This window comes from Elgaria multicarinata, chromosome 4 (assembly GCF_023053635.1).
Source record: "Elgaria multicarinata webbii isolate HBS135686 ecotype San Diego chromosome 4, rElgMul1.1.pri, whole genome shotgun sequence".
NCBI classification, from domain to species: Eukaryota; Metazoa; Chordata; class Lepidosauria; order Squamata; family Anguidae; genus Elgaria; species Elgaria multicarinata.
This window is the reverse complement of record NC_086174.1, coordinates 21,124,306-21,152,254: the sequence shown is the minus strand read 5'-3', so window position 1 is coordinate 21,152,254 and position 27,949 is coordinate 21,124,306. Positions and strand designations below refer to the sequence as shown.

General features: G+C 43.6%; 2 protein-coding genes across 2 annotated transcripts in view; both read left to right on the top strand.

The window, feature by feature from the left end:
• The window catches only part of NPHP1 (nephrocystin 1), a 42,209-nt gene extending 35,984 nt beyond the window's left edge, over positions 1-6,225 (top strand). The window contains exons 18-20 of the mRNA XM_063123918.1: positions 410-483; positions 1,605-1,649; positions 5,789-6,225. Of these exons, the coding sequence (XP_062979988.1) occupies positions 410-483; positions 1,605-1,649; positions 5,789-6,067 (398 nt within the window). The 3' untranslated portion in view covers positions 6,068-6,225. The remainder of the gene's footprint in view (positions 1-409; positions 484-1,604; positions 1,650-5,788) is intronic.
• A 4,936-nt stretch (positions 6,226-11,161) lies between these two features.
• MALL (mal, T cell differentiation protein like) lies at positions 11,162-27,653 on the top strand. The gene is made up of 4 exons (XM_063125542.1): positions 11,162-11,354; positions 22,759-22,926; positions 24,290-24,427; positions 27,591-27,653. Exons 1-4 carry the CDS (start codon positions 11,244-11,246, stop codon positions 27,651-27,653), a joined length of 480 nt encoding a protein of 159 aa, XP_062981612.1. The 5' UTR covers positions 11,162-11,243.
• Positions 27,654-27,949: the final 296 nt, after the last annotated feature.

The window sequence follows — 27,949 nt, the reverse complement described above, 5'->3', positions numbered from 1 at the left end:
TGGCTGTCGCCACCCCTAGCTCCCCCAAGGTCAAGTCTGTCACCTCCAGAATATCATCCATCCATCTTGCCCTTGGTCGGCCCCTCTTCCTTTTGCCTTCCACTTTCCCTAGCATCAGCCTCTTCTCCTGTCTTCTCAAATATTGATCTTGATTTCCCCCCCATCAAGGATATTAGTTTTGCCAACAATCCTGTCGCAGAGGCGACCATGCCCCTATTTCTCCACATTATAGTCAGCATTTTGGTGGTGTTTTTTTTTTTAAAAAAAAAAACCTGTCCTTGGTGGCTGTTCAGAATCTTGAAAGGCCGAGACTATCATTTAAATTCTTCCGCAAATTGCTTCTGCCTTATATAACATATCACAAACACATCTACAAATAAATGCCTTTTTGTCTCCCCCCACCATACAGATTTGATCGGCAATCCAATTTTGGCGACTTTTCCCAAACTCATGGAGCAGCCGGATCTTATGGATGCGCTCAGGGTGGGTGAAACGTATTGCATCCTTAATCTGAAAGGACAGCGCAAATGAAACCCCATTTCTTTCCACTGCTGGAGGATTGAATGCCTTTGCATACCTCTGTCCCATGGCTCTTTAAATAGCTGCTCTGATGATGTCAGGCTTGGGTAAATATGCTGGAAGCAAAGTAAACAGTAGCAAAATGCCCAAAGTCTTCGGAAAGAGGTGGCTTAGGAGGGGCTGGAATGTAATGCCAAGGTGTGGGGTGTGGAAAGAAAAGCTCCAAAACGTTTGTCTTTCCAGTAGTCATTACTGAAGGAGTGATTTCTTTTGCATCTCCAGTGATCCAATGTGAATATGAATCCTCTGGGGGGAAAGCTGAAGGACCTCAGTCTGCTTGTCCTCTGTGTGTGTGTGTGTGTGTGTGTGAAGTAGATTAAGGGGCTGTTTTTGCTAGTAGCCAAATATCTAAAAGGATGGGTTAGGGAGAGAAGGTGGGCAGGTGGTTCCCCCCAATTCCTCTTTCTCCCCTGCAGCCCCCTGAAATGCTGCTCTGGAAGGTTGTGGGACCCTCCGGAATAATACAAGGGGTGGCACAGGGGCTCCAGGGGGAATCGGCAGAAAATGCTGCCCCCCTGCACTCCAGCAGAAGCTTTCACTGGATTTCAGGCCCTCTTGTTTATGAAAGGGACACACTGGATCTAATCCAGTGGGATCAGTTATTCTCCCATCTCCACCGAAAACGTTCCGTGAGTGGAGTTCCGCTCACGGAAACTCTGAATCCAACCCATCATCTTTTTTTTCTAAAAAGGCAAAGATCAGTGGATTTAACTTACCTAAAATGGAGAGTTGAGTTAATCACCCGGGAATCATCCCTGCCACACCCACCCACTTTAGGGGCAGTTCAGAGAGACATGATTTTGGTTGCAATTTCTCCTTCTTTGGAGGTTTAGAGGGGAATGTTGAATCTCTCAAGAGACAGAGAGTGTGTGTGCACGCATTTTGAATCCCCTATCGTCACCTCCAAACCCATGCTGATAGGATTCTTAATGTTTTTGTCATATGCAGTCTGCAAACAGTGTGAAAGCTTAACCTGATGCAAAACCTTGGCTCTTCCCCCCCCCTTTTTTTTCTTTTTTCATTAGAGTGCCTGGGCAGAGAAGGAAAGCACACTAAAGAGGTCTGAAAAGGTCAGAAGGCGAGAGAGCTTTTTTTTTTCTTTATTGGAGTTATATTTTATGCATACCTACGTGTTGAAGCCTGACCCTTTGCACTGTGGTACTGTGGATAGGATTGGGCAGGGGGCTCCCAGCAATGGCTCAAGGGGACCGGGTCCTTGCCTTTCTGCTGGCCCAGGGCACCCATGCCCCTTGCCCCAAAGCCATTGGCACAATTACTTTTGGGGCAAGGGGCATTTGTAAGCAGCATTGGAAGAGCTGCACAGAAGTGTGTTCTAGGAGTGTTTGGGGATGGGCTGCCCTAGAGCCCTTCTGCAGCCGATGAAGAGGCCCAGCAAGTGTTCACTCCAGCATTGCCTTGTGCTGGTTAAGAGCTGTGCCAAAGAGATTCCTCCTTGGATTTAGTGGCACGGGAATAATAATAATAATAATAAATAATAATAATAAAAATAAATAATAATAATAAAAATATTTCTTACCCGCCTCTCCATTTTGATCAAAGCAGGGAACAACAGTAAATATGAAATACATAAAACTAAATTAAAACATAATATATATTGTTAAAACATTCTAAAAACATCTTAAAATTCCACTGAATAGGCCTGCCGGAAGAGATCAGTCTTGATAGCTTTCTTAAATGCTACTAGACTGTCAAGTTGATGAGTCTCCTCCGGCAGGCCATTCCACAATCTGGGAGCAGCAGAAGAGAAGGTCCTCTGGGTAATACTTGTCAGCCTAACTTTGACTGACTGAAGTAGATTCTTCCCAGAGGACCAGAGTGTCCGGGGTGGGTTGTACGGGGGAAGGCGATTCTGCAGGTAGCCTGGACCCAAACCATGTAGGGCTTTAAAGGTGATAACCAACACTTTATACTTCACCCGGAAACGAATTGGCAGCCATTGTAGAGATGTTAGAACTGGTATAGTATTGTATCTGGGCCACACGTCTGAGTTGGGTTCTCAGGGGCTACAGCAGGGGATAGGATCGATCTGATCATCTCATTCAGCTGTGTTTGTGAGCATTAGCGCATCAGCCTAACGTTCCTAACCATTTAGGAATGGTCTCCTGCTATTTTACCCTTGGGACCCACCTTCGACCCCAACCTGCAACACTGGAACTACGGTCAAGTTTTACACTGTCTTTTCTCTCTTCCCTCCCTCCCGCCCTCCTTTCGCCTGCTCTTTAAAAGTGGCGCTAAACGAAAGGAATACGAGAAGACAAATGGTGGTGATGTGAGCTGCATTGGGTAGAAATGCAGCCTGCTTGGGGGACCTGGCCAACCAGGCGAAGACCAAGTGCTTTACAACAGGGGTGGGCAATCTTTCTGGACCCAAGGGCCACATGCAGTACCGGGTGGCAAGTCAGGGGTTACATGCACATCCATGCACACATACACATCCCCCCACGCACACATCTCAACAGGCAGGGATGGGGGGGGGCGGTTTAAATCTCTCTTCCCTCCCTGCTAGATGAGAATTCTGTTAACAGCCATCTCAGCAGCACCAGAATAGTTGGGGAAGCTAAAGCCATTGCCACCCAACCAGTAACCCCAATGGAGATTTCTGTTTCCTGCACCACCATTAGCTAGGCGGGGGGGGGGGGGAAGTGGGGGGTATTCTTGGGACTCTCCAGGCAGCACAGAGAGCAGCGGACGGCTGCATGTGGGGGCCCCCCTGCTCAGGAAGGTGCACTGCAAAGGCTGCTCTTACCACTTTTCTCTTCTTTAACTGCATTTGTCATAGCAGGCCGAGGCCGAGTGGATGTGATACAGACACTTAATTGATGGCTCATTGTAATTAAATATACGAACATCTACCCTGGCTAGTTTAGAAGTGTATTTAACCACTACAATTTTGTGTTTTGGTAAGTGCGGTGCAGTTAATTAGTCTGTGGTGCTAAAAGCCATTTAAATGCGTCTCTTAATGGCCAACAGCACACACAACAATACAGAAGGCAGCAGTTGGAATTGACAAAATAGAATAATGTTAATCAGCACACAACTGCTAAAATATTAAATGATATCAAAGAAACACATGGAGTAAACCGATATTTTATATACAGTTATCATAAGTGAACAAAGATTTTATATAATTTATTGTATAAACCACAACTTATTTTACAATAATCAAGCATAAGTAATTAACGAAACTGAACAAATTGTTAACAATAACCAAACTCAAATGGTTTACAATAACAGAGTGATAACTGAATGGTTAAGCTACAGACCTCCGGTTTTTTCTACTTGTTTCACAACTGCTTCTTCAGAGTCAGAATATCACGACAGTTTAATGTTGCTTATGGTTGGGGAAAGAGGAGGATTTGTTGAGTTTATTCCTCATATTTCAAAAAGACTTTTAAGTCCTCCAAAAAAGGATTGACTTGGATCCTCAGCCAAAAACCGCAAATCTCCAGGAGTGGTGTGTTCTTGACCAGCAGCAGACACACACACACACGCAAACACACACACACACACACACACGTTATATATAGACAACTAAGGAAGGTAGTTATTTGCTGCTCCTTGGTGGTTTATTCAAAGTTGGGATTAGTTTTTGGTTTTTTTAAAAAAAATGACACATCTGAATAAGTGAATTTTTCATCCCCAAATAACAGGCCTACAGAGGCTGTTTATCAAGAGAGGAGCACCAGGGCTCAGTCCTCATGGGTTGGGGTTTGGAGCTGAGCTTCTTAGTCTTCAAGCTGCCAGAATCAGGGAAAGGCTCAGCTTGCAGCTAAAGAAAATTTCTTCTGGCTGGTGGTTGATGTGGTTGATGTGGTGGGATGGGGGATTCTCTGCACCCCACAAACTGGTTTTAGTGGTGGCAGAGATCATGAACCTCAGTTCTTTCCATCTCCTCTTCTCCCAGTTCCTGATATCCTGTTTGTCTTTATAGGGTCAGGGGGTCTTTTCCCTCATTAGTGCACTCCTAGTGCATCTACACCAAGCAGGCTATTCCACTATGAAAATGGTATATAAAAGGCAGGAACCACACTATTGTTTTATGGTGATATTGAAGTGCACTGCAGGATCTACACTACTGCTTTATAGTGGTACTGAAGTGCACTGATAACTATCGGGGCCCATGACACATCTACACCAAGCAGGATATAGCACTATGAAAGCAGTATATGGTATGTGTCAATGGGCCCCAACAGCTGTCAGTGCACTTCAATACTACTATAAAGCAGTAGTGTGGCTCCTGCCTTTTATATACCGCTTTCATACTGCTTTCATAGTGGAATATCCTGCTTGGTGTAGATGAGCCCTTTGTCTCTGATCAGAGCTGGCCAGTTTTTATACACTCTGGTCTGGGTTGCATGGGTTGGCTTTTAGGGTACAGCATCCATGGGTAGATTGTCCTTCCTTTTTGGCTGCCCTTCATATCTTATTTGAAGGGTGGGGTAGATAATAAATAAACAACAAATAAACATCTCTGTGTTAACGCAGATGATAAACCAAGGGCAGCATCCAGTGGTGTCATTCCGCAAACTCAAATTCCGCTAGTGAGTCTCCACTGAACCTTTCTGTTACGAAAGCAGTTGCACAAACAGAATGTGCAAGCTGATTGCAGAGCAGGGTTGCACAACAGGTTGCACACGCATCATGCGCAACGGCTTGTGAAACCATACTTGTGCAAATGTAAGTTTCATTGGATTCTCCTCTTGTGTACAGCTCAAACTGATTTTCCACTTCGGCAACGTTATTTATGCTAACAGAATGACAACAGTTGCTTATTGCCCCGAGGTGATAGAATTCTGGAGTATTTCACTTTAGACTAGAGGTGAGGGGCCATATTTTTTAAATGTTCCCTACTTGGCGGCCGGGGGGGGAGCATGGAAAAAATACCTTGCATGTAGTAAACTATCACATCAGTGAAAGAGATTTAGTGTGCCCCTCTCCCTGTTATGCTGCTTTACTACAAGCCGAGAGCTTTATATATGGGGGAGCATTCAAATCCACCGCATCATTGCCATGTACCTACAGTGGTGATCATATGAAAAAAGCAAGGTGAGATCCATGAGTAATTTCCATGGGTAATCATGAGCTGACTCATGGTGATTTCAGTGCAAGAAAATAGCTATAACGTCAGGATGTCATCAAACGATAATGTATTTCAAGTATTCTACTTCCTCCTCTTCTTCCTTGTTAGAGAGACCGAGAATTTCTGAAGTCTGTGTTCGTCCTGGTGTACCACGATTCCGTCTTCCCTCTCCTCCAGTCTGTGTTCCTCCCAGAGTACAAGTGGGCAGAAGAAGAATCCGAAGGCACTCGCTGGCACATGATTGCTGACTTCCTAAAGAAAAACCGCGAAAGAGGCGGTGCTCTGTCCTCTCTCCTGTCGTCCGAAAGCCTGCACAAAGCTTTCGATATCACAGAAATAGCGTATGATTTTCTAGGAGAGGCAAGGAAGAGCAGCCCTTTAGTATGAGTGGATTTTAAGGTCCAGCACCTGTGCCATTTGCCATGCGAACATGAATCAATTAAACATAACTGATAGAGAGGCCAAAAAAGTCGTATTTTTACAGTAAGTCAATTTATAAATAAATTATATTGGTATGCTATCTTTTTTGTATTCATATATTATATGGGCTGTACTATTGTTTTGTTTACAAAGTATGTAAAGATACGTTTGTTACCCCTAATAAAGCTTTTCTGATACATTTTTAATTGGGTTTCTTTCTTCCTTCCTTCCTTCCTTCCTTCCTTCCTTCCTTCCTTCCTTCCTTCCTTCCTTTCTTTCTTTCTTATATTTCTATACTGCCCAATAGCCGGAGCTCTCTGGGTGGTTCACAAAAATTAAAACCATTCAAAGTATAAAACAACAGTATAAAACCATAATATAAAATACAATATAAAAGCTTTATAAGTTATCAGTGAATTCTATTACTCCCTCTGGAGCTTGCATTATAGCAGATGTCACAGTGAATGTTGACATTTACTGCAGCTTTTTCGTATTTTAGGAGACCTGGGAAATGTCAGAAACTCTGATCTTGACTAGCAAGTCTCAAGAATGACCATGTTTCACCTTTATGTAAATGCATTGTTCTATTACAAAAGTTGCTTTCAACATTTATGAATGTGCCTTGGTGAATGTCAGCATTTATTAATAACCGATGGAAATGAAGATACTCAATCACAAGCCAAAAGACATTAGTGGATTTTTGAGATTTGCTGGTAAATGTGAGAGTGTGATAATATTTTCCACTGACCTTTTAAGAACATAAGAAATGCCATGCTGGATCAGACCAAGGGTCCATCTAGTCCAGCACTCTGTTCTCACAGTGGCCAACCAGCTGTCGACCAGGAACCAACAAAGCAGGACATGGTGCAACAGCACCTTCCCACCCATGATCCCCAGCAGTCTGGCGCATACAGACTTATTACCTCAAATACTGGAGATAGCGCACAACCATCAGGGCTAGTAGCCACTGATAGCCTTTGCCTCCAGGAATTTATCCGCCCCCCTTTTAAAGCCATCCAAATTGGTGGCCATCACTACATCTTGCGGTAGCGAGTTCCATAATTTACCTATGCGCTGAGTGAAGAAGTACTTCCTTTTTTGTGTCCTGAATCTCCCACCCATCAACTTCATGGGATGACCCCTGATTCTAGTATTTTGAGAGAGGAAGAAAAATATCTCCCTGTCCACATTCTCCATACCATGCATAATTTTGTACACCTCTATCATGTCTCCCCTCAGCCTCCGTTTTTCCAAGCTCAGCAATCCCAGTTTGTTGTATCCTTCACTCACAGAGGAGATGCTCTAGCCCCTTAATCATTTAGGTAAAATGTTAAGAATGACTGGTAAGTGTCAACATGTACTGTAACATCTGTAAAAAAACACTCTAATAAATTGGGCAGAATCATGAATTACTTAGGGTCTGTTTCTGGCATGTGTGCATGTGCCACCATGTGGGATCTGCAGGCTGGAGCTAACTGGCAATCACCATAATGCTATCTGGGAGTGTATGTGATTGAAAGTTTGATGGGGACCCTGCTAAGCTGCATTAACCCACAACCAATAATCCCATTGCTGCTGTTTGGGCATGATAGGAACAGATTTGGCTTCATCCTTTTGCTGCACATCAATGGTGTTGATGGAGCACACCAGCATCTTTCCCTTTTTCGTTGCTGCTAAACATTCTATATATCCCCCACCATTGTTAGTAGAAATGCTAGTGCAGCTTTTAAAGACTTGATTGTGCTTTTGCAACATGGGCTGCCTCAGGAAATCCTCCATATATTGCCCTGGCTCGAACCTCATTGACATGAATGAGGCTTGAGCCTCCCAAGTGGTATAGAAATGGGGTGGTAATTCACAGTGCAATTATTTTAAGATGTTTGCTTAATGGGCCCAAAACAGGAACGGCACCTAAGTGTAGATGAAACAAGTTCAGCAAGCCTAACCAGAAACAAGCATTTCTTGGACGTGTTCCCAATCAATTATAGCAGCAAAACAATGGCGTCCTTCAGAAAAGCATGTCAGCGTTATCCTTGAAATGCTTAGCAAATGTATTGCTGCTGTGTTAATAAAAGCATTGCCTCAACCACCAAAGTGTATGTTTGTGTGTACAAACACATACACATGGCATAAAGGTTGAGCAGGCAAGGCTATATGCTCAAGACTAGATTTACTTTTCATCTGGGATGTTTCACACCTGACATTTCTGCTACAAGACTCTGTGTGTGTTTGTGTTTCTTTCATGCATTAACACAGACCATTTATTCTGTGTGCATCTGTATTTGGATCTACACTAGCTTCCAGATGCAGGTGCACCCAGCGAAATAGACACTTGTGCAATGTTCACACCTGATAAATTGTATCGAAAGAAAAAACGTGCACACTCATGATAGCTTATTTGATACATTTTATACTGCATTCTCTGCCATAGAAGAACGACACCTGAAATGGCATGTCACGATCATCTAAAGTGTCATAACAAGAATATAATTGTTTAAAGAACAATGAAAAATATATTGGAAATATATTTATAGTTATTGGTTTCTGGCCATGGGTGATCTCCAGTCATGCCAGTGTAATTGGACAGCCAAAAACCATTGGATCAGAAAAGAAAGAGTAAGAATTGCTACTGACAACTCAATTTTGCTTGTGTACCATAGGCCATATAAATTTATTTATTTATTTATTGTATATTTATTTATTTATTACATTTATATACCGCCTCACAGCCGAAGCTCTCTGGGCAGTTTACAACAATTAAAAATGGTAAACATTAAAAATACAAAATTTAAAAACCATCAAAAACATAAAAAACAGTATAAAAACAACGGTATAAAAACAACAGTATCCATTTAAAAACAACAATTCTGTTAAAACAAATATACCTGTTTTAACTTCTTGGCCTGGGCTTTGATTCCCATTGCATGAATTACATTAAAAACCTCAACACTTTTACTAGCTCTTACTTTTTACTTGTGGAGACCTCGCGGAAATCACATGCTTGGTATTTCAAAAGCAACTAAAGACTACGGCATCCCTTTCCCCCTAGAGTTCAATGGTTGCGCTCTGTTAAGAACGCTCAACTGGATTGATTTGCCACAACCTCTGGGAAGAATGGAGAAGAGATGGTTAGAACTGCAAAGAACTGGGAACTGGGAAGAAGGAGGCAGAATGGTTACATTCTTCCCTCCCTCTGTGATGAACCTAACAAGTTAGCTTCCATGCTGCACTGTGATTTGTTGAACACGGTTATCCTGTAGCTTCTGGTGGAATCCTCGCCATTCTTTCTGGTGACGGGTTGGATAGTTGGGGAGATACTGGCCTAATCTACACCCGACAGGATATTGCACTATGAAAGCAGTATATAAAAGGCAGGAGCCACACCCAGCAGGATATATATATATATATATATATATATATATATATATATATATATATCTCATGATGAAAGTGGTACAAGGTATGTGTCAATGTGCCCCAACAGTTGTCAGTGTACTTCAATACTGCTATCAAGCAGTTGTGTGGCTCCTGCCTTTTATATACCGCTTTCATAGTGCAATATCCTGCTTGGTGTAGATTCGGCCACTGTTCTCAAATGTGGTGCAAGTCAGTTTACATCTTAAGGTTTGCACCACAGCGTACGGCAGGATTGTGCAAGAACCAAAGACGTCCTACATTCCTTCGAATGTAGTGACTGAATAGGCCCTATGACAGCCAAGTGGTGCAGCAAGAGTGGACCTTTCCTCCAAGCAATGCCCTTGTGTTGATCTCGGAGCAAAAAAGAGGCTAGAGACCTTGAGGCAGGAGCAGCACTTCGTTCTTCCTCTCCTCACCCTTTGTCCTGCTATCCTGCTGTCCCTTTCAGGCATTGGCCGAGACATTTATACCAGCGATGATGGACTGATGCGTAAGTCTGAGCTCCCCAGAGAGGTCCGCCTGGCGCCTACACTGTACTCCTTTCGTCGCCAGCTGAAGACCTTTTCTCTCTCTCAGTATTTTAACGTTTAATTTAAATTTAAATTTAAATTTTACTGTTCTAATTCTGTATTTTAATCTTACATCAATTTTGCTGCGTGGTTTTATCCTGGTTGTACTTTTTATACAGTATTTTGTAATTGTGCTTTTAAGATGTTGGTTGTTTTATTATGGTTTTAATTTTTGTGAACCGCCCAGACAGCTTCGGCTATTGGGCAGTATAAAAATGTAATAAATAAATAAATAAATAAGTGCCGGCCTGTCATGTAGTTCTTGAGCAGAGAAAGACTCTCACCCTTCACCATTCGCTTATTTTCCCAATCTCAATGGTGCAAAATTCGGATTCCAGAACTCTCAAGGGTAACTTTTAAGACCACAAGATGTGTTTGTTGCTTTTTCTGATCTTTGCAGTCTTTCAGAACAAATGGGAAGCCCGCTTTGAAAGATTTCTCTCCCACGTCGCAATGGCTAGAAACTGGGTGAGTTGAAGAAACCCCCAGTGCCCCATGGAGGCTGGTGGCTCACGGCTGTGAATCTGCCCTGGCTTTCACTCGGGGCCAGTTGGAACTCTAAAGGAGCTATCCAAGGTGCTGTACCCAGACCCCCAAATCACTGAAACCCAGAACAGATGCACAGCCCCACTGAAATCAAAGATACCAGCCTACAAAACATAGCTCAGTCTTCCCCAACCTGGTGCCCTCCAGATATATTGGACCTCAAGTCCCAACAACCCTAGATAGGATGGACAATGGTCAGGAATCCTGGGAGTTGTAGTCCAAACATTTGGATGGCACCAGGTTGGGAAATGTACATTGATGTTGCAATAATAATAATAATAATAATAATAATAATAATAATAATAGGGCGGCACAGAGTCTTGCAACTGAAGTTAAATGCCGCCCCCCTCTCTCTCTCTGTGTTTTTCTTGAACTTTCCCTCTTCGGGTAGGTTGCTTGTTCTCTTTCTCATTGGCCTTACCAGCCTTTACATACTCAATGATTCTTTTCTGATGACTGCAGCTACCTGCCGAGCTGGAACTGCTTTCACCTTTGACGTCCACCTGGGTGTGTCAGTGGATAGTATTTTAAGCTTCGTGTGCCAACTGTGCTGTCGCACAGATAACTGAGTGTTGTGGAGCTGTAACTTCAGCTATTTAGCCTGCGTAGACATGGATTCCAAAGCCACGGGACCAGCTCCTGTCTACCCAGCACCTGAAAATATTCCTTCTGGACTGAACATTTTAAGAACAATACCCTATGCTTTGATCCTGCCAGAGCTGGTAAGTCTACCGACTGTCTTTTATTATAGCTCTTTTTCAGTCCTGCGTTCCATCTAACAAAAGGCCACCTCCCATATTACACAGCGACAAATGCGTGTTTTCCACAGCATGTAGACATGTCAGGGAATAATAGTTCCAGACTTTTGCCACTTGCATAATTTATGCAGCTTGACAGTCACAGACATCTCGGGCAGCGTAATTTTATAGATAATAAAAGCCTCAATACTGGATATCAAGGCTTTTATTATCTGTTAAACTAGCATTTTTATAAGCAGGCTTCCACAGGTGTCTCACTTACTGGGTCAGAAATGGCAAGGGCAAACCTGATGCAGGTTGAATTGCTGACACCACCTATCTGCATTCCAGTGATACAATGGGATGTATATTCAGATTGCTTTAAGATTTTGGAGCATCTATGTAGGTTTGACAAATGATGGGTGCTTCCAGATGGAGGGGTCCTAGTGCGAGCAATCAAGGCATTATGCAGCTATTCTGTCTTTTCTCTCTTAAGAGATTTTCCGTAGCAAGAGAAAAGATGGAAGCACATTCTGTTTTTTTTTTAAGTCACATTAAAAGGGGTATATTTTGCGATAGAAAAACGGAAGGAGCAGTAGGGGAATGTTGTCTTCTAAAGAATGCACATACATCCATTAGTGGGCAGTAGCAAGCGTGTGATAAAACACTCACCTGATGAACCTCTGGGATCTGTCAATTCCAAAGACTAAGTTTCTGGAGGAGGTTGGGGTGGGTGGGGGGAGATGATCTCTGAGTTTGGGCTTCTTGTTTGATAAGCTCCTGGGAAGATTCCTCCTTGACTCTAGGAGAGTCTTGGAGAATTTCTTCTCTGCTTCCTGTCTCAGCTAGTCTTCTTCAGCTTCTAATTTGAGATCCACACCAGGGAGACTGGGCCTGATTCTGACACCAGTGCCCTAAAAGGCTGCCTACCCATGTCTTATATCCATTGATACTCCTTGACTTTCCAAAATCACTCCTCTCTCTCTCTCTCTCTCTCTCTCTCTCTCTCTCTCTCTCTCTCTCTCTCTCTCTCTCTCTCATCTTATCTATCTATCTATCTATCTATCTATCTATCTATCTATCTATCTATCTATCTAGGGGCCATCCTTACATGTTATAATGAAACGTCATGGAGTTCTTGGCAGTGACATTTTGCAGCTTTGCTTCACCTTGACACCTTTCAGGAAGTTGTAGCCCATAATTTGATTGACATGGCATAGAGAGTTCATTGTTGCAGCCTAGTCATCTTTCCAGTGAGTTGTATATTGGGTGGATTGTAGTAGCTCTGTTGGACTTTGGCAAGGGTAGGGCGCATACCTGTCACTACGAATGCTATCCAACAAAAGTTGCTACAGTCACCAATTTAATTAATGAAAGAAATTACCAAATGGCATTGATAACAAAGACTGAACAAGAAGAAATATCTGCTTTGCAGAGTGGAAAGCCAGGGTCCAGTGATATGACTGACACACCTGACTTACGTCATCACTCTGGAAGAGGGAAATACATTTTAAAGCAAACAGATGGCACAAAGTCTGCAAGCAGGCATGGGAAGAAATGGCAATGCAGCGGAACAGAGCTTTTCACACGGCCCCTTTTCACACCCTTCGAAACTCATTTTTCACAACAGATATCAAAGGTCCACAAATATTCAGTGCAGTGCTAAAAGACCCCCATTCTAGGTTTGGAATACATTCTGCAATGAGCATGGATCCAAACTGCATAATTCTGGTTGTCAAATTAAATGAGTGATGTGGGTTTTTCCCCCCTCTTCAAATTTTGGCTGTATTCAGATGAGGAAGGGGAAGGAAAGGCAGTTCACGGGGGATGCCACGGGTAACAGCCGAATGGTGTGAGTGAGTGTGTGGTGTGGGGAGGAAAACAAAGTTATGAAGACAGACAGAAAGCTGTGGGGAGTCCCATTGGATTCCCTCCCCCTCCCCCCACCAGCAATCCACCTTATTTAAGAACCTAAGCCGAGCCCTGCTGGATCAGAGCAAGGGTCCATCTCGTCCATCATTCTGTTCTCACAGTGGCCAACCAGCTGCCCACAGGAAGCCCACAAGCAGCACCATGAGTGCAGCAGCACCCTCCCGTCCATGTTCCCCAGCAACTGGTGTACATCGGCATAGTGCTTCTGATCCTGGAGGTAGCATATAGCCATCAGGACTAGTAGCCATTGATAACCTTTTCCTCCAAGAATTTGTCCAATCCCCTTTTAAAGCCATCCAAAGTGGTGGCCATCACGTCTTGTGGAAATGAATTTCATAGTTTAACTTTGCTCTGTGTGAAGAAGTGCTTCCTTTTATCTGTCATAATCTCCCACCAATCAGTGTCATGGGGTGACCCCATTGGGTTTTAGTATTATGAGAGAGGGAGAAAAATGTCTTCCAATCCACATTCTCTACGCCATGCATAATTTTCTACACCTCTATCATGTCTCCCCTTACTCCTCCTTCTCCCCCTTAAACTAATGAATCCCTTTCCTCATAGGGGAGTGGGTCCAATTAGCCCTTTCGGTACTTTTCCCAACCTTACAATGTCCTTTTTTTTTTTTTAGGTGCAGTTGCTATGCCTTAAATTGTTCAGGCATCTCTGGCCCAGAGCACCTTTTTTGCTTTTCTTGTGGCCAGCTCTAGCCCAGATACTGTCACTAGAGTTGCAATCCTCTGCACACGTATGCAGGAGCAAACCTTACTGAATGCAGAATGAAGACATATTTACAGTTCAATGCCTATACATTAAGTCCCATTAAGTTTAGTGGGGATTACTCCCAGGCAAATGGGTTTTGGATTAACGCCTTAGGCTGCAATCCTATACCCATGCATTTGGGTAGACATAAGTGGGTGTAGAATGTGCCATTTGTACACTTAAATATTTATGTACTCGTACTTGATGTGTTGCCGTTGCTGCTGTTATTTAATAGTGAGGTTTCCTCCTGCAAAAGTGAAATCATCCTGGGTAGAGCCAAAAAGGTGCCCCAAGCTGGACATGCTTGGACGATTTAAGGAACAGTGACAAATGAAGTGGATGGCTAGGCAGGGGGGTGGGGAAGCAAATGGCACTCTGTGTAACCACCTCTTTACCTCCAAATCCTTGATTTCCTCCCCTCACACACTCCATTCAGTGGTGGCCACAACATCCTCTGTGATTTGTCTTCATGCTTTGCGAACATAAGAAGAGCCATGTGGATCGGACCAAGGGTCCATCTAGTCCAGCACTCTGTTCACACAGTGGCTGGCCAGCCATCGACCAGGGACCCACAAAGCAGGACATGGTGCGACAGCACCCTCCCACCCATGTTCCCCAGCAACTGGTGTATATATGCTTACTGCCCCTGCTTTGCTACTGGGCTTCCCAGAGGCATCTAGTTGGCTACTGCAGCATATACAATGGCTAGTTGGACCCTTGCCTTGGCAGCAGTGTCGCTGGGTGAAGCACGCAGCTAATATTTTTCTTCCACCCATCCCCATCCCATGCCTTTCAATTCCTACATTTGTGACACCTTAGAGCAAAAAACAACGCCACGCCTCGCTTGGTTGCCAATATGCATCAAGGAGCACATGGGGCTTCACACTTTAAACTCACTTAACATAGTACCATCATGACTACAGGGAAAAACTGGGGTTTGTTTCTGTGGCCCAGATACTAAATACATTTATTAGGGAATAAGCACCATTTTTTTCTAGTAGAAAACGCTAAATGTGGTGAGCCAGTGTGGTGTAGTGGCTAAAGTGTTGGACTGGAAGTTGGGAGATCGGAGTCCTAGTCCCCACTACGCCATGGAAACTCACTGGGTGACTTTGGGCCAGTCACAGACTTTCAGCCCAACCTACCTCACAGGGTTGTTGTTGTGAGGATAAAATGGAGAGGAGGAGGGTTATAAACTCCTTGGATTCCTTGGGGGGGAAAAGGCGGGATATCAATTCCATCATCATCATAACGTTTTAAAGTAAAAACTATAAAATGAACACCTGTAACCAAGTACCTGTCTGGCCGGCAGCACCCCTGACAATAAAAATAAATGAGCAGGATGCTGTTGTGAGCACTGCCAGCCCCAATGACCCCCAGCATGTCCACTGCCCCCCCTCCCATTGCCTGCCACTCTCTGGGCAGTCATCTGGCCACACTGCTGGCCTTTGATCCCTGTGCGTGCATGTGATTGAGTTTTCTTTTGTACAGACCATAGTTGGCTACTCCTCTCAGAGTACTTGCATTTTATAAATAATATAATTTTTAGAAAACAGTATAGTTTTTGAAACATCTCATCTAAGAATACGGTAGTGTAAGGCTTATTAATGAAGAGCTACCAGGCCAATTTTGATTATTTTTGTTTTAAACTGAAGCTCGAGCAGTGTAGACGTGCAGAAAATTTTGAAAGTTTGAAAAAGCTTGACGCTTGAGCTTTAACAGCAGTTAATTTATTCCCTTCCAGCCAAACAGGCAGGGCAGCCCCTCCACCAGCGAGATGATGGACAGCCCTCTTCGGCCAGTCAGTGGGCATGAAGGTAGTCCATAGGCACAGTGCACGCAGTTCAGCTTTACTGACAGTGGGGAGGGAGAAGGGAATGGAGGTGGCCAATTGAGGCACACGAGGGAGGGGGCAGGGCCACGCTGTGTGAAAATTTTGAAGGGGGGATTCACCATGCATGAGCCACCTTTGCATTATTCATGAGCCCCTTTGTGGTGAGAGGACTGAGGGGCAAAAAAAGTGGGGAATGGAGCAGAGTTGCTAGTGTCCATGGCAACATGGGCTTTTCACTAGTAGAATCATAGAGCTGGAAGGGGCCCTTTAGGTATTGAGTCCAACTCCCAGCTCAGTGCAGGAATCCATATTAAAGCATCCTTGGCAGATGGCTGCCCAGTCTCTGCTTGAACATCTCCAGCGAGGGAGAGTGTAGCGCTTCCTTAGGCAATTGGTTCCATTGTCTGACTGCTCTGACCATTAGGGGGTGTTTTCACGGCACCAGGTTGGTGCTGGGTCCCTCAAAACCCCCGCACTTTCCGCGTTGTGTAATTCCGATGAGGAGGAGGGAGCGCGGTGTTTCTGGGTGGCCATCCAGGGACAGGGTTCCCCCTGCCCACTTCTTGGTGGAAGATGACCAATTGCAGGTCACCTTCCACCAGGCACTGCCCAGACACGCCTCCATGGCGACTCCGGAGTGAGGCTTTGGGGCTATCTTGATGCCATCTTGCATGTCCTCACCTCGCTCTGGAGAAAAACATTGGTGGTAAGTCCTCAACTTTTTTTCTCTACAGCTTCAGTGGAAAGCCCTGGGGGTGGGGGTGCGATTGCAGCAGTGTCGTATAATCAGTGCTGTGCCACTGCACACCAACCCCAGGGTTTTCCCATGCATTTAGACAAACCCTAGGACATTTTCCCAGAAGTTCAACTGAAATCTGCCTCCTTGTGGCTTAAGCCCATCATTTTGTGTTCTGCAGTCTTGAATGATAAAGAACAGTTTGCAGCCGTCTGGTGTGTGACAACCTTTTAAGTACTTGAAATGGGCCACCACATCCCCCCCCCCCCAGTCCAGTTCCTTCAAACTTTCCTCTTGGGACTCAGTTTTTAATCCCTTGATCATCTTTGTTGCACTTTCTCTGAACTGGTTACAATTTATCTGAAACGGTATGCACCCTTATAAAGACTGAAGTAATGAGGTTCTGATCTTAATTCCATTTTTTAAAAATAAATAAATAGCCACACATATTTTTCCCTCCTCACCCTCGAGAACCTGTCTGACGGCTTCTGAAAAAGGATGGGTCATTGCCTCCCTTCAGTATGATGTTTGCCCTTGTACTTCTGAGTAAGCAGGAGTTAAAATGTACCTGTTAGTAGGTATGGAATGTTAGACGGCGTGCCAGATTTGTTTCCCCACCAGCACCCCACTGGTAGCTCTGGGTAGGTAGGGGAACACCTTCACAAAATATGTGTCTGTTTACAGTGCTTGCTGAAGTAGGTATGCAGGAACCGACACCCAAAGAGAAATGTATGGCTGTGTTCTTACTTCAGGATTAATGACCTGGAAGGTTCATAGTCTATTCATAATGACAGGTTTGCACAAACAGTATGAAATATGCCCTAAATAAAATCACACGCCTCCCCCACCTCCCCTCCACCCATGCCATTAATTTTTCTCTGAATTATGGCTAGGTGTCACAGCTATTCCGAGAGTATCTATAAATTTTACCTCACAGAGCAAATTGTGTTAGTCCCAGAGCCAGACCAGGATTTATTTACCCGAAGAGTGCAAAAGCTTAGTGAATTTGTTTATATATAACATAAGTGTCTCAGAAAAGTGAGTCTTACAAAATTCCAGTGGTGGTGGTGGGCTGCATGATGATGTCATCAATATGGCTGCCACACTGTGATGTAGTTGCCACATTTAAATATGCATAACTTCTCACCCGTTTATGCTACAGAGATTAATTTTTTTCTGAAATGTTTCAAATTTAATGACAAATACTTTTTGCAGTTACACATTTTTGTTAACTCCATTAGTTTTTGAGATGATTTCATTTGAACATATAAAATTAGTGTTCACATTGGTTATGTGCGACGTTTAACCATGATTTACTCAAAAAATTATGTGACTTTCGAAAGAATACTCAAGAACAAAAAAGTTGCACTTTATAATGAAGATTAAGAAAATGTAACATGGAGTTTGCCCCAACGCTTAGGGAATTAGGAGTGATGTTATACGTCCACTTTCTCAGGATTGTATGATTTTACAGTTTATGATACAGGGCTCTCATTTCAAAAATATCCACCCTAAATATCTCTTGATCTGATGCACAGATCATTTTGAACATGTTCAACTGTGATTTTTTTTTTTTACAGTTGAACATGTTCAAATGTTCTTTACAAAATTTCAAACAGGACGAGTATGATGAAGTATTTAAAAAGACAATTTATTAGGTTGAATTGTTTTTAACAAATGTTTTTAAAATCTTCAGCAAAAAATTACCATTTACAAAATAAAAACTATGTTCTGTGAGAAGGGTTAACAAGTAAAAGTCAGCGAATGTCCTCTTCATGTTCATTGGAGCTGCTATATATATAAAAAGAAGACGAGGAAAGTGATTTTGGCAGTGATGACAGCAGTTCCAATGAAAGTGAAGAGGACATCCGATGAAATTACCTCCTCTTCCGTCTTTTTCCTTAATGCAGAAAATCTGCTAAGGAGAAAAAGAACAGCTGCACCACGCTAGTGCTAGGGTCCTTCTGTCTGGAAGCACCCATAGTACCAGCGTTTCATTTTGAAGCCGTGCGGCTTGAACCTAGGCACATTTGCTCAGAACTAAGTCATCCCACCGTATAGCTGAAATGAGCAACGTCTGGAGTGCTCAAGTTCCAGAAGCAGCTGCAGTTGTAAAGAGAGAGCGCCACTGACTGCACTTTTGGAGCAAGAGCACAGAGGCAATCGGGAACATAGGACGCTGAGTTGGACCGCTTGTCCATCTAGCTCAGTATTGTCGACACTGACTGGCAGCGGCTCTCCAGAGTTTTAGGCAGGATTCTTTCCTAGCCCTACCAGGAGATGCCGGGGTATTGAACCTGGGACCTTCTGCACGCAAAGCGTGGACTCTTACCACTGAGCTACAGCCCATCCCTAGTGACCATTGGTGAAATGGGGATTCTAATTTATGTTAACCATTGTGCCAAGTGTCTGGTGTGCTATTGAGTCTTGAGGAACTAAATGTGCATCACATTATTATAATAGTTACATCACTGAAACTAAAAATGAACATACACATGCACGCACACACGTATGTTGGTCATTTAGACTGCAGTCCCAAATGGAGGAAGTAAATATGGACTGAGCAGTAAATATGCTGCTCTCATACTGCTTGGAATGCAATAAGATAGATAGTGGTGGTGATGGATTTTAATTTGCTTAGGAAACCAAAAACATGTCCAGACTTTCCCCTTTAGTGTGAATATCTACAACTCTGCCTTAGATGCAATGAATAGGTTTTAATTTTTTATAATTACTTACAGTATATAAATTGTGTTTTTTTTTAAAGCATTTGTAATGCCTTAATAAAGAGTGTTTGGGATCAAAGCACATTGTGACTTTAAGGGATTTTGTACACAAAGCTTTTTTCTTACATTACATAATTGTTATCTTAATTGTTTCTTGCTATTAACGGTTAGATGGATGGGTGAAATCTAATATTTCAGGGTTGCTTAGAAAGTGATCAAGCATAAGCTGACCTGTCACTGAACTTATAAAGAAGAAATGAGATTGGATTTTGTAACTGCTAGCTGAATATTAGTTTTGCTTCCTGTACTCCATCCAATATATGCCTTTTAGATTGGCACAGAACATTGGGAGAGTTTACACATTCCAACGTCAAGATAAACCTGAATAATGTTAAGATGTAATCAAAGGCATTAGAGGAACACCTGAACCAGGAATGTGTCCACATTTGATAGTTAGTGGGTGCAGTGGTGCATAACTTCAAAGTAAACCTGCAAACCTTTGGGGGGAAAATGGGCTGATTGTCCCATCTTATCCTCATGTACAAAGTTCCCTTCCCTGTCTGCATTTGTGCAGACACTCTAAATGGGCTGGACATTTTACTGGCTGAGATGGAGTAGCAAATAGTAACCCCTGCCCACATCAAGGTGCACAGTACCCAAGTATATCAAATTTAAACAGAATGGTCCACAAACATACAACAAAAATAATCCCAAACGCATTCCACCCCAAGGTCCAAAACGCGTTTGGGATTATTGTTGTTGTATGTTTGTGGACCGTTCTGTTTAAATTTGATATATATGTGTTTTATGATTAAATATATTTTCTATGGACCCACGTTTTAATTCAACAGGTATAGCTCCACTTGAATTTGGCACATTGCTTCTAATCAGTTTCCTTAAACCTATTTTGTTCTTTGGATTGTTTTCGGTTTAAGATAACACTTTTTTTTTTATCAGATTGGCACAGTACCCAAGGCCAGGCTGGGTATTTTGGCACATGACGTAGAAAATTGCCCAAACGCCTCTCCCCTTCTCGGGTCGTAAAAATACAATCATAAGAAATGAAACAACTAAAAACTTGCTGCCCTTCTTAAAAAGATTAATCAGTACCAAGTAAAACCAAACACATTTTGAACAAAAGTCTTCGTCAGTGGCCTTGTTTGTTTATTTCATTTCATTTCATTTCATTTCATTTCTGTACCACCCCATAGCCGAAGCTCTCTGGGTGGTTCACAAAAATAGTACATAAAAGTCTAGAAGATAAAAGTCGAAACACATTTGTTTTACTTGGTACTGGTTACTCCTGGTATTGGTTTTTCCTCCATCATTTTTTAATGTGTGTTTTTAGCCTGAATAGATAAAATAACATTGGGCCTGTTCAGACAACGCACTAAGCCATGGTTAGCCCACTAACCTTTTTGCAGTAAATGGTTAGTGAGCATGTTTAAACCGTGGTTATGTAGCCACCATGGTTAGGAATGGTTCACATGACAAGGTAAGTCATATACTCATAGAACAGTAGTGTTGGAAGGGACCTACAAGGCCATTGAGTTCAACCCGTTGCTCATTTGCAGGAATCTACCTTAAAGTCATGGTTCACATGATGTGCTAAGCCACAATATTTAGCTCAAAATGCTTCACTGCTGTGGCTTAGCATGTAATCTGAACAGCGTCATTATCAGATATGTTTGTATATTTTCTTTCGCCACCAGTTAGCTCATCCCATTTTGGTTTATGACATTTCGGTTCAGAGTTGGGATACATTTCCTTTGTTTGGTCTCCCCCTGGAGTTGCTCCACCTCCTGCTGCTCCACCATTGCAGCCTGCTGGATCACCTGCCTCTTGCTCTGGACGGGATAATGGTGGTGACAAGAAGGTGAAGCAGTAGCCACTACTGCCTTCTGGCTCCCTGCTTCTCTTCCTATCAAGCAGGCAAGTGGCAGCAATGATGAGAAAGAGGAGGAGGAGCAAAATCAGAGGGTAACAATGGGGGTGAGTAGGTTGACTCACTGACGAAGGGTGAGGGTGTTTTGCCTGGGAGCCCTACAAAACCTGGAGCCAGCGCCATATGGTATAAATTAGGGATATGCACTCTGCCCTGGAATTATCTGGTAACTGTGAACATTCGCGGAGCATTCAATCTTCCAGAGTGGAGATTGGCTGCTTCCAAACCCATCGATTAATATCAGAGTGGAGATGTGCCCAACAGGAGCTACTAAAGTCTCCAAAATTATCCTGCTCTCTGTGTGTGTGTGTGTGTCTGAATTGAATATCTCCATATTTGGAAGATGCTGAGTGGGGTGAGGGGTAGCTTTGATATTGACATCTGTGGCTAACCAATTAGGAATTGTCACAGTGCTGTCCTTGACCGTGTTCTCCTCCAATTACAGTGTTCAGGGGAGTGGGAAAAACTAACTGGCTGCTGATTTTGGCTAGGGGGTGGCAGCGGAGAGGGGGGCGTATTTTTGCTCAGACAAAGAAGTCAATCATCCACATTTCTACAGAGTGAAAGTGCTGCTGGGCTGGCTGTCATCATGAGTGAGAAAGCTTCTACACCTGAGTCAGGCACAGGCAGGCTCTTTATTTCAGTTAAACTATTACTCCTGTTGGCTGGCTGGCCTTCTAGTGCAGGGTGGGGGGCTCTGTCCAATAGATCTGGAGAACACCAGGTTAGAGAAGGCTGGAGTAGAAACTTCCACCAGCAGCAGTGGAGCTCTGCATCAGCAAAGTAAAGGATAAAAGCTCTCTCCATATATGTGCAAGGGTGGATTAATCTCTTTCTCTCTCTCTCTTTCTCTCTCTCTCTCTCTCTCTCTCTCTCTCTTTCTCTCTCTCTCCTCCCCCCCCCCCCGTGTGTGTGTGTGTGTGTGTGTTTAAGGGGGATAATAGTTCGGGGGGGCGGAAATTAAAATTCCTAAAAAATCAAGGCATGAATGGATCTGTTACAAATGTGGCATGCCTATAGCCTCCTTAAGAGCTATCACTGTGCCAATATTAATCTTTTTATCTTTAAAAATTACACAGATGTAAGCATTTTTTAAATTTTCATTTAAAAAATTCCTAAAAATCAAAGCATGAATGGATCTGATTCAAACTTGACATGGCTAAAGCCCTCCTTAAGAGCTATTACCATGTCAAGTTTCATCTCTTTATCTTTAAAAATGAGGGAGCATTTGATTAATTTCCATTGACTAGAGCAGTTATCCAAAAAAGGGCGGTTCTCCGATGGGTAATCCGATGGGGCAGAGTAAGGGGAGCCACTCCAAAATTGGAGCAGATAATCACTTCAACGGCGCTTTGGCTCAAATTTTGGGGCGGAGAAGACCCATTTTGCACACCCCTAGTATAAATGGGCTCAGTGATGCTGATGCTTATGACTGTGTCTTTCTGTCCTCCTTACAGATCTTTGGCTGCTGGGTTTGGATCCTTGTAGCAGCTACCACCGTGCATTTCCCTATGCTGCAGGGATGGGTTATGTATGTGTCAATCAGTTCCTTTCTCATCTCCCTGGTGCTTCTACTGTCCTACCTGTTTGGCTTCCACAAAAAATTTGAGTCCTGGAGAATCCTGGTAAGTAGGGGAAAAGACAGACAGTCTGAGTAGATTTCCCAGGGCCACAGCTTCAGAATTCCCTTGCCCCATCTCATCACTATGAATATATTTTCTTCATCTGCATAACGTATATAGAGCCTTTCTACATGAGGCATTTATTGTGTGCTTGTGATTCCTCACTCACAGTACTTTGCAGGTGCTTTACACAGCATCATTATCCTTCAGGGCCTCCCCATTGTTTGCAAACATTTTAGTGTGGTATATCAGGGAATGGCGGAATGAAACTGTAGTATATTTGCACAATTCTGCTATACTATAGTGCCACCTAGTGGTTGTGTACTGGAACACATAGAAAGAGAAAGAAAATCCCTGGGGGGGGGAAATCATATATAAAGGAGCCGATCCTAAGAATCTGAAAGCAGAAGCCCCAGTAAAGTGGCTGGTTAAAAAGCCTCATGTAGAAAAGCCCATAGGCTGCAGAATTCATCTTTTCTTTTAAACCCCTGATCTCAGAGTCTTGATGGATGGGGAGGTGGAGGCCCCCCCCCCCACAGTACACTTCTACTCTGAATGTGAATTGGGTATGAGCTACGTTAAATTAGATTTGTAAAATCAAAAATTAAAAATAAATAAAATAAAGGTCTATGGCTAGAATATTTTAAAATTAAATTGACCCTGCTTCTTTGATGGCATCCATTGTGATTGTAGTTCCACCCCTTCAATTTTGGCACCATCCATGCAGGGCCGGATTAAGGCCAGCTGATGCCCTAAGCACAGCCGAATAATGGTGCCCTCTTGGCTCTTCCACTGCTTAGCTGGCAAGACATTAAGACTCAATAAGTGCTGAAGGTGAAATAAGACATTAAAAACTCAGTTTTCTGCAAGGCCACCCCCCACGCCAGAACACACAACTATATTAAATATAAACTGTTTTTTATTATATCTATTTAACAACAAATAGCAGCAAGCAACATAAGCCAATTACTTACTTATAACTAGGGCAACAGAAAAAACATACACATTTTCATCACTGTTTTATGTATTTTTAATAAAACTTTTATAAGGGGGGAAATACAAGTGCAAAAATTTATTGAAAATGATTTTTTTATCACCTTCCAAAAGATTATAAGACAAAATAAGATCTGATATTATCTCTACTGAAATTATGTGCTCTCAAGAGCAGACTTTTCCATTTTGGTGGTGCCCCCTCTTCCCTTGGCGCTCTAAGCACGTGCTTATATTGCTTAAAGGTTAACCCAGGGCTATATCCATGACTGAAATAGGGGCCCCAAGTCCCTTTAAATATTGGAATTTGGCCCTCGGGCCAAAAATGGTTCCCCACCTGTGAACTAGACAAACATATGTTGCTCTCCTTTTTCAGGATAGCCTTTACCATGGAGCCACTGGCATTTTATATATGAGTGCTGCAGTCTTACAGGCTAATGCAACGATCCGTTCCGAGACGGAAGTAGACAAACAATTTATACCTCGCTCCTATCAGCTCAATGCTGCAGCCACGGTAAGATACTTGTACAGCCTGGTGGGTCTACATTTTCTATTCAAAACCTTTCAGTTAAAGGCTGGCCCAAGACATTTGAAGCAGAGTCCGACACTGTGGAGTGTTTTGCTGCTCCATTCAGACCTCTAGGGTGACCATATGGAAAGGAGGACAGGGCTCCTGTATCTTTAACAGTTGTATAGCAAAGGGAAATTCAGTAGGTGTCATCTGTATGCATGCAGCACCTGGTGAAAGTCCCTCTTCATCACAACAGTTAAAGCTGCAAGAGCCCTGCCCTCTTTTAAATCTGATCACTCTAGTATAGCTCCTGCAGCTTTAACTGTTGTGACGAAGAGGGAATTTTACTAGGTACTGAATGCATACAAATGACACCAGGGCAGGATCTACACTATTCATTACACCGTTGTTTAAGTGCATTGTTGCGTCCTCCCTTGCTACGTTACAAAATGCAACTTGAGCCCAGTCAATCGAAATACCTTTTCTTCTATCGTTTTACCCGGGCACACTCTTCTTTAGAACGTTCTTGATTATGCTCATACCGGCTCTGAAGTAAACCTCCTTCTTCCGGTGACTCTGAGCTAGACCTGCCGGGATAAGAAGGCAGGGAGGCGGGGCGATGCGTAGGGACGAGGGAAGCCCTGCAGCGTCTTAAAGGGGCCACGTGCGCCCCGAAAGATAAGCGGTTTTTTTAAAAAATTAAGCCTCTGTCCCCTCTTTCACCGCCCTCCCTCCCCCTCCCCCTCCCCCTCGTCGCATTGTGCCACCTCTCCCTCCCCTAGAAAAGCCCTCACGTCCTAATCAGGAAGCAAAGACCATGGTCACGAGACATGACTTTGAAAGACGGCATTGAATACAACGAAAGGTTGGGGCACATTGTTAGTTTTAAAACGATTTTAACAGAAAGTGGAACGGTTTTAAAAGTCAGAAGAAACGTAACAACAACAGCATCACGTGACTGCTGACGTCATCTCTGCCAACTTGTTACGTTTCATCTAGACAAGTGTAGACGGGCTCCTGCTGAAATTCCTTTTTCTATACAACTGTTAAAGATACAGAAGCCCTGTCCTCCTTTCTATATGGTCACTCTAAGACATCAGTTCCTACCTTCATCTATTCCCCCACCTGGTGCCACCTGACACAGTTCACTTCGCCCTGTTGCATGATGGGGCCGGCCCTGCTCCATTTGCAGCTCGCCTTTCTTTCCTTATGCCCACCTTATGTGCAGAAGGCATCAAGCTTCGTATCCAGCAGTCCCTAGAAAGCCTCTAATGGACAAAGCTGGTTTGTGCCACGAACAAAATGTAGATTGGTGTGTAAGTTCAAGGCAGCCTGCTGTAGTGGCTAGAGCGTTGGACTGGGAGTCAGGAGATCTGGGTTGTATTCTCCCCTTGGCAATGGAAGCTCACTGGGTGACTTTGGGCCAGTGGGTGGCTTTGGGCCAATCACAGACTCTCAGCCCAACCTACCTCACAGAGTTGTTGTGAGGATAAAATGGAGAGGAAGAGGATTATGTATGCCACCTTGGGTTCCTTGGAGGAAAAAAGGTGAGATATAAATGTAATTAATTAATTAATTAATTAATTAAAGGCACCCCACCTCTGCTAAGGATCCCTTGGCCAGGTATGCACAAAACGTCAACCCATTGTGGATTGTTGTGTGGAACAACCCATGATGGGTTAGCATGTCATCCCAAACTGGACAACTTCCCTGGGCTAGTTTTGTTTGAAACAAGCCACAGCCACAACCAATGGCTTGTCCTAGGGGTGATTTTACCCATGATGAGAACAACGGCTTGAGGAAAGTAGTGAGCGAGTCGCTTGGCAAGAATGAGAAAAATCTTTGCTGCTCTTCCAGATAACACTTTGTGACAGAGGCCAAGCTGTCTCAAGCCGCCCTTAGCACTGGGAGCCCCTCTATTGGGGGCCAAATGGCACTTTGGAGGCCCTGTCACTGGTTCCCCGCCTTTAAAAAAAACCTTGTGTCTGGCCATTTGTGCAAATGAACTTTTAAAAAGTTTTGGGTGGTCTTTTGCTATAGCAGAATAGCACTATGGTGTCACGAAGACATTTTTTTAACTGGGGAAAGCAGCCGATGAGAGCAGGGATGGAACTGACCAAGACAAAGCTACTTTTCCCATTCTGTCAATGTTTTGGTCAGTTTATCCCCACTCTTGTGGGTTGCTTGCCCCCCCCTTTATTTCTTCATACTGCTATAGCTCTATTCTGCTATAGTGCTATTGTGAAAGACCAACCAAACAAATTAAAGGTGGGGAAAAGCCAATGACTGAAAAGAGGTAGCGATCAGATCGGGGAGTGAGTCCGGACAAGAGACAAGATGGGTTCTGTCACACAGGAACAATCCACAGTACATAGCTTGTCACCCATGATGGTGCCAACTTGCCTGTGTGTGGCAGCCTACTTTTAACTACAAAGCTGCTGGTTAGGCCAAACTACACAGGTCTACTATCAGCATTTAGGAACTCTGTGAAGTCCACAACCTGGCTCATTAACCAATTCACTACATCTAGCAAAAACCTGAACGTTGCTTTGCCTTTGGAGGATATCTGCGATTTACCCTCAGAGACGGAAGAACAGGGCAGCAGTCTGACCAGCCGTTTGCCAACTATGGAGCCAAGAACGTCATCAGACGAGCGTTTCATCGGACACTCTTTACCCCCCCCCCCACTTACGGATGATTGCAGGTCCTTTTGACAACGTCATCCGCCTCCCATGCGTCTCCCGCTCCTTCTTGCCTCCTTTCCATCACAAAGCTAGGAATGACTGGAGTTGCAGTCCAACACATCTGGAGGAACCCATGTTGGAGGAGGCTGCTCTAATGTACTCTGGGAAACTGGCAGCTCGAAACAATAGGAACAACAATAGGCACTATAAGCTCCATCACATCTGGGTAGAAACACGCGGCTCCTGTCGCTTCTCCGTCATCGCTTCCTGAAAACAGGAAGTAACGAAGCCCATTCAGTCCAGCAGGAGAGAGCAGCAACCAGACTTTCTCTCGGGTTTTTTTTTGCTGCGCAAGGAAGGAGAGAAGGAGCGGAAGACGCGCGAGAGGCAGACGACATCCTGTGAGCAATTCGTGAGTGCCCAGTAACAAGCGTGCAGCAAAACGCTCTATATATCAACTCTCTTTTTCTTTTCTCTTTCAGTTCTTTGCTTTTATCACCACTCTGCTGTACATTTTGCACGCCTTCAGCAACTACTACCATTGAAAACCACGGGGGAAGGAAACGACCTGAGGCTAAAGACTACTTGGAATTTGTGTTCCAAAACAAATTGTTAACATTTGTCTAAGAACACAGCTCAGCTGAAACTGTGGTCATTCAGCACCTTCCCTTTTGAAGTGAAAGAGATCCTGTTTTTTGTTTGTTTGTTAAAAACCTGCATTTCGCTCATTTTATACTGTGCTGCTGAGCTCCGCATGAAAACCTGGTAGAACTACTATCATCTCTTTCTTGATTATCTAGTTCTTGCGATTCTCTAAAATCATAGTCTGTTTGCCAGGTTT

Coding starts and splice junctions, on each gene's coding strand:
- MALL (XM_063125542.1), top strand. CDS start 11,244: ATGGATTCCAAAGCCACGGGACCAGCTCCTGTCTACCCAGCACCTGAA. Junction 11,355..22,758: donor CTTTGATCCTGCCAGAGCTG/GTAAGTCTACCG, acceptor TCCTCCTTACAG/ATCTTTGGCTGCTGGGTTTG. Junction 24,428..27,590: donor AGCTCAATGCTGCAGCCACG/GTAAGATACTTG, acceptor TTTCTCTTTCAG/TTCTTTGCTTTTATCACCAC.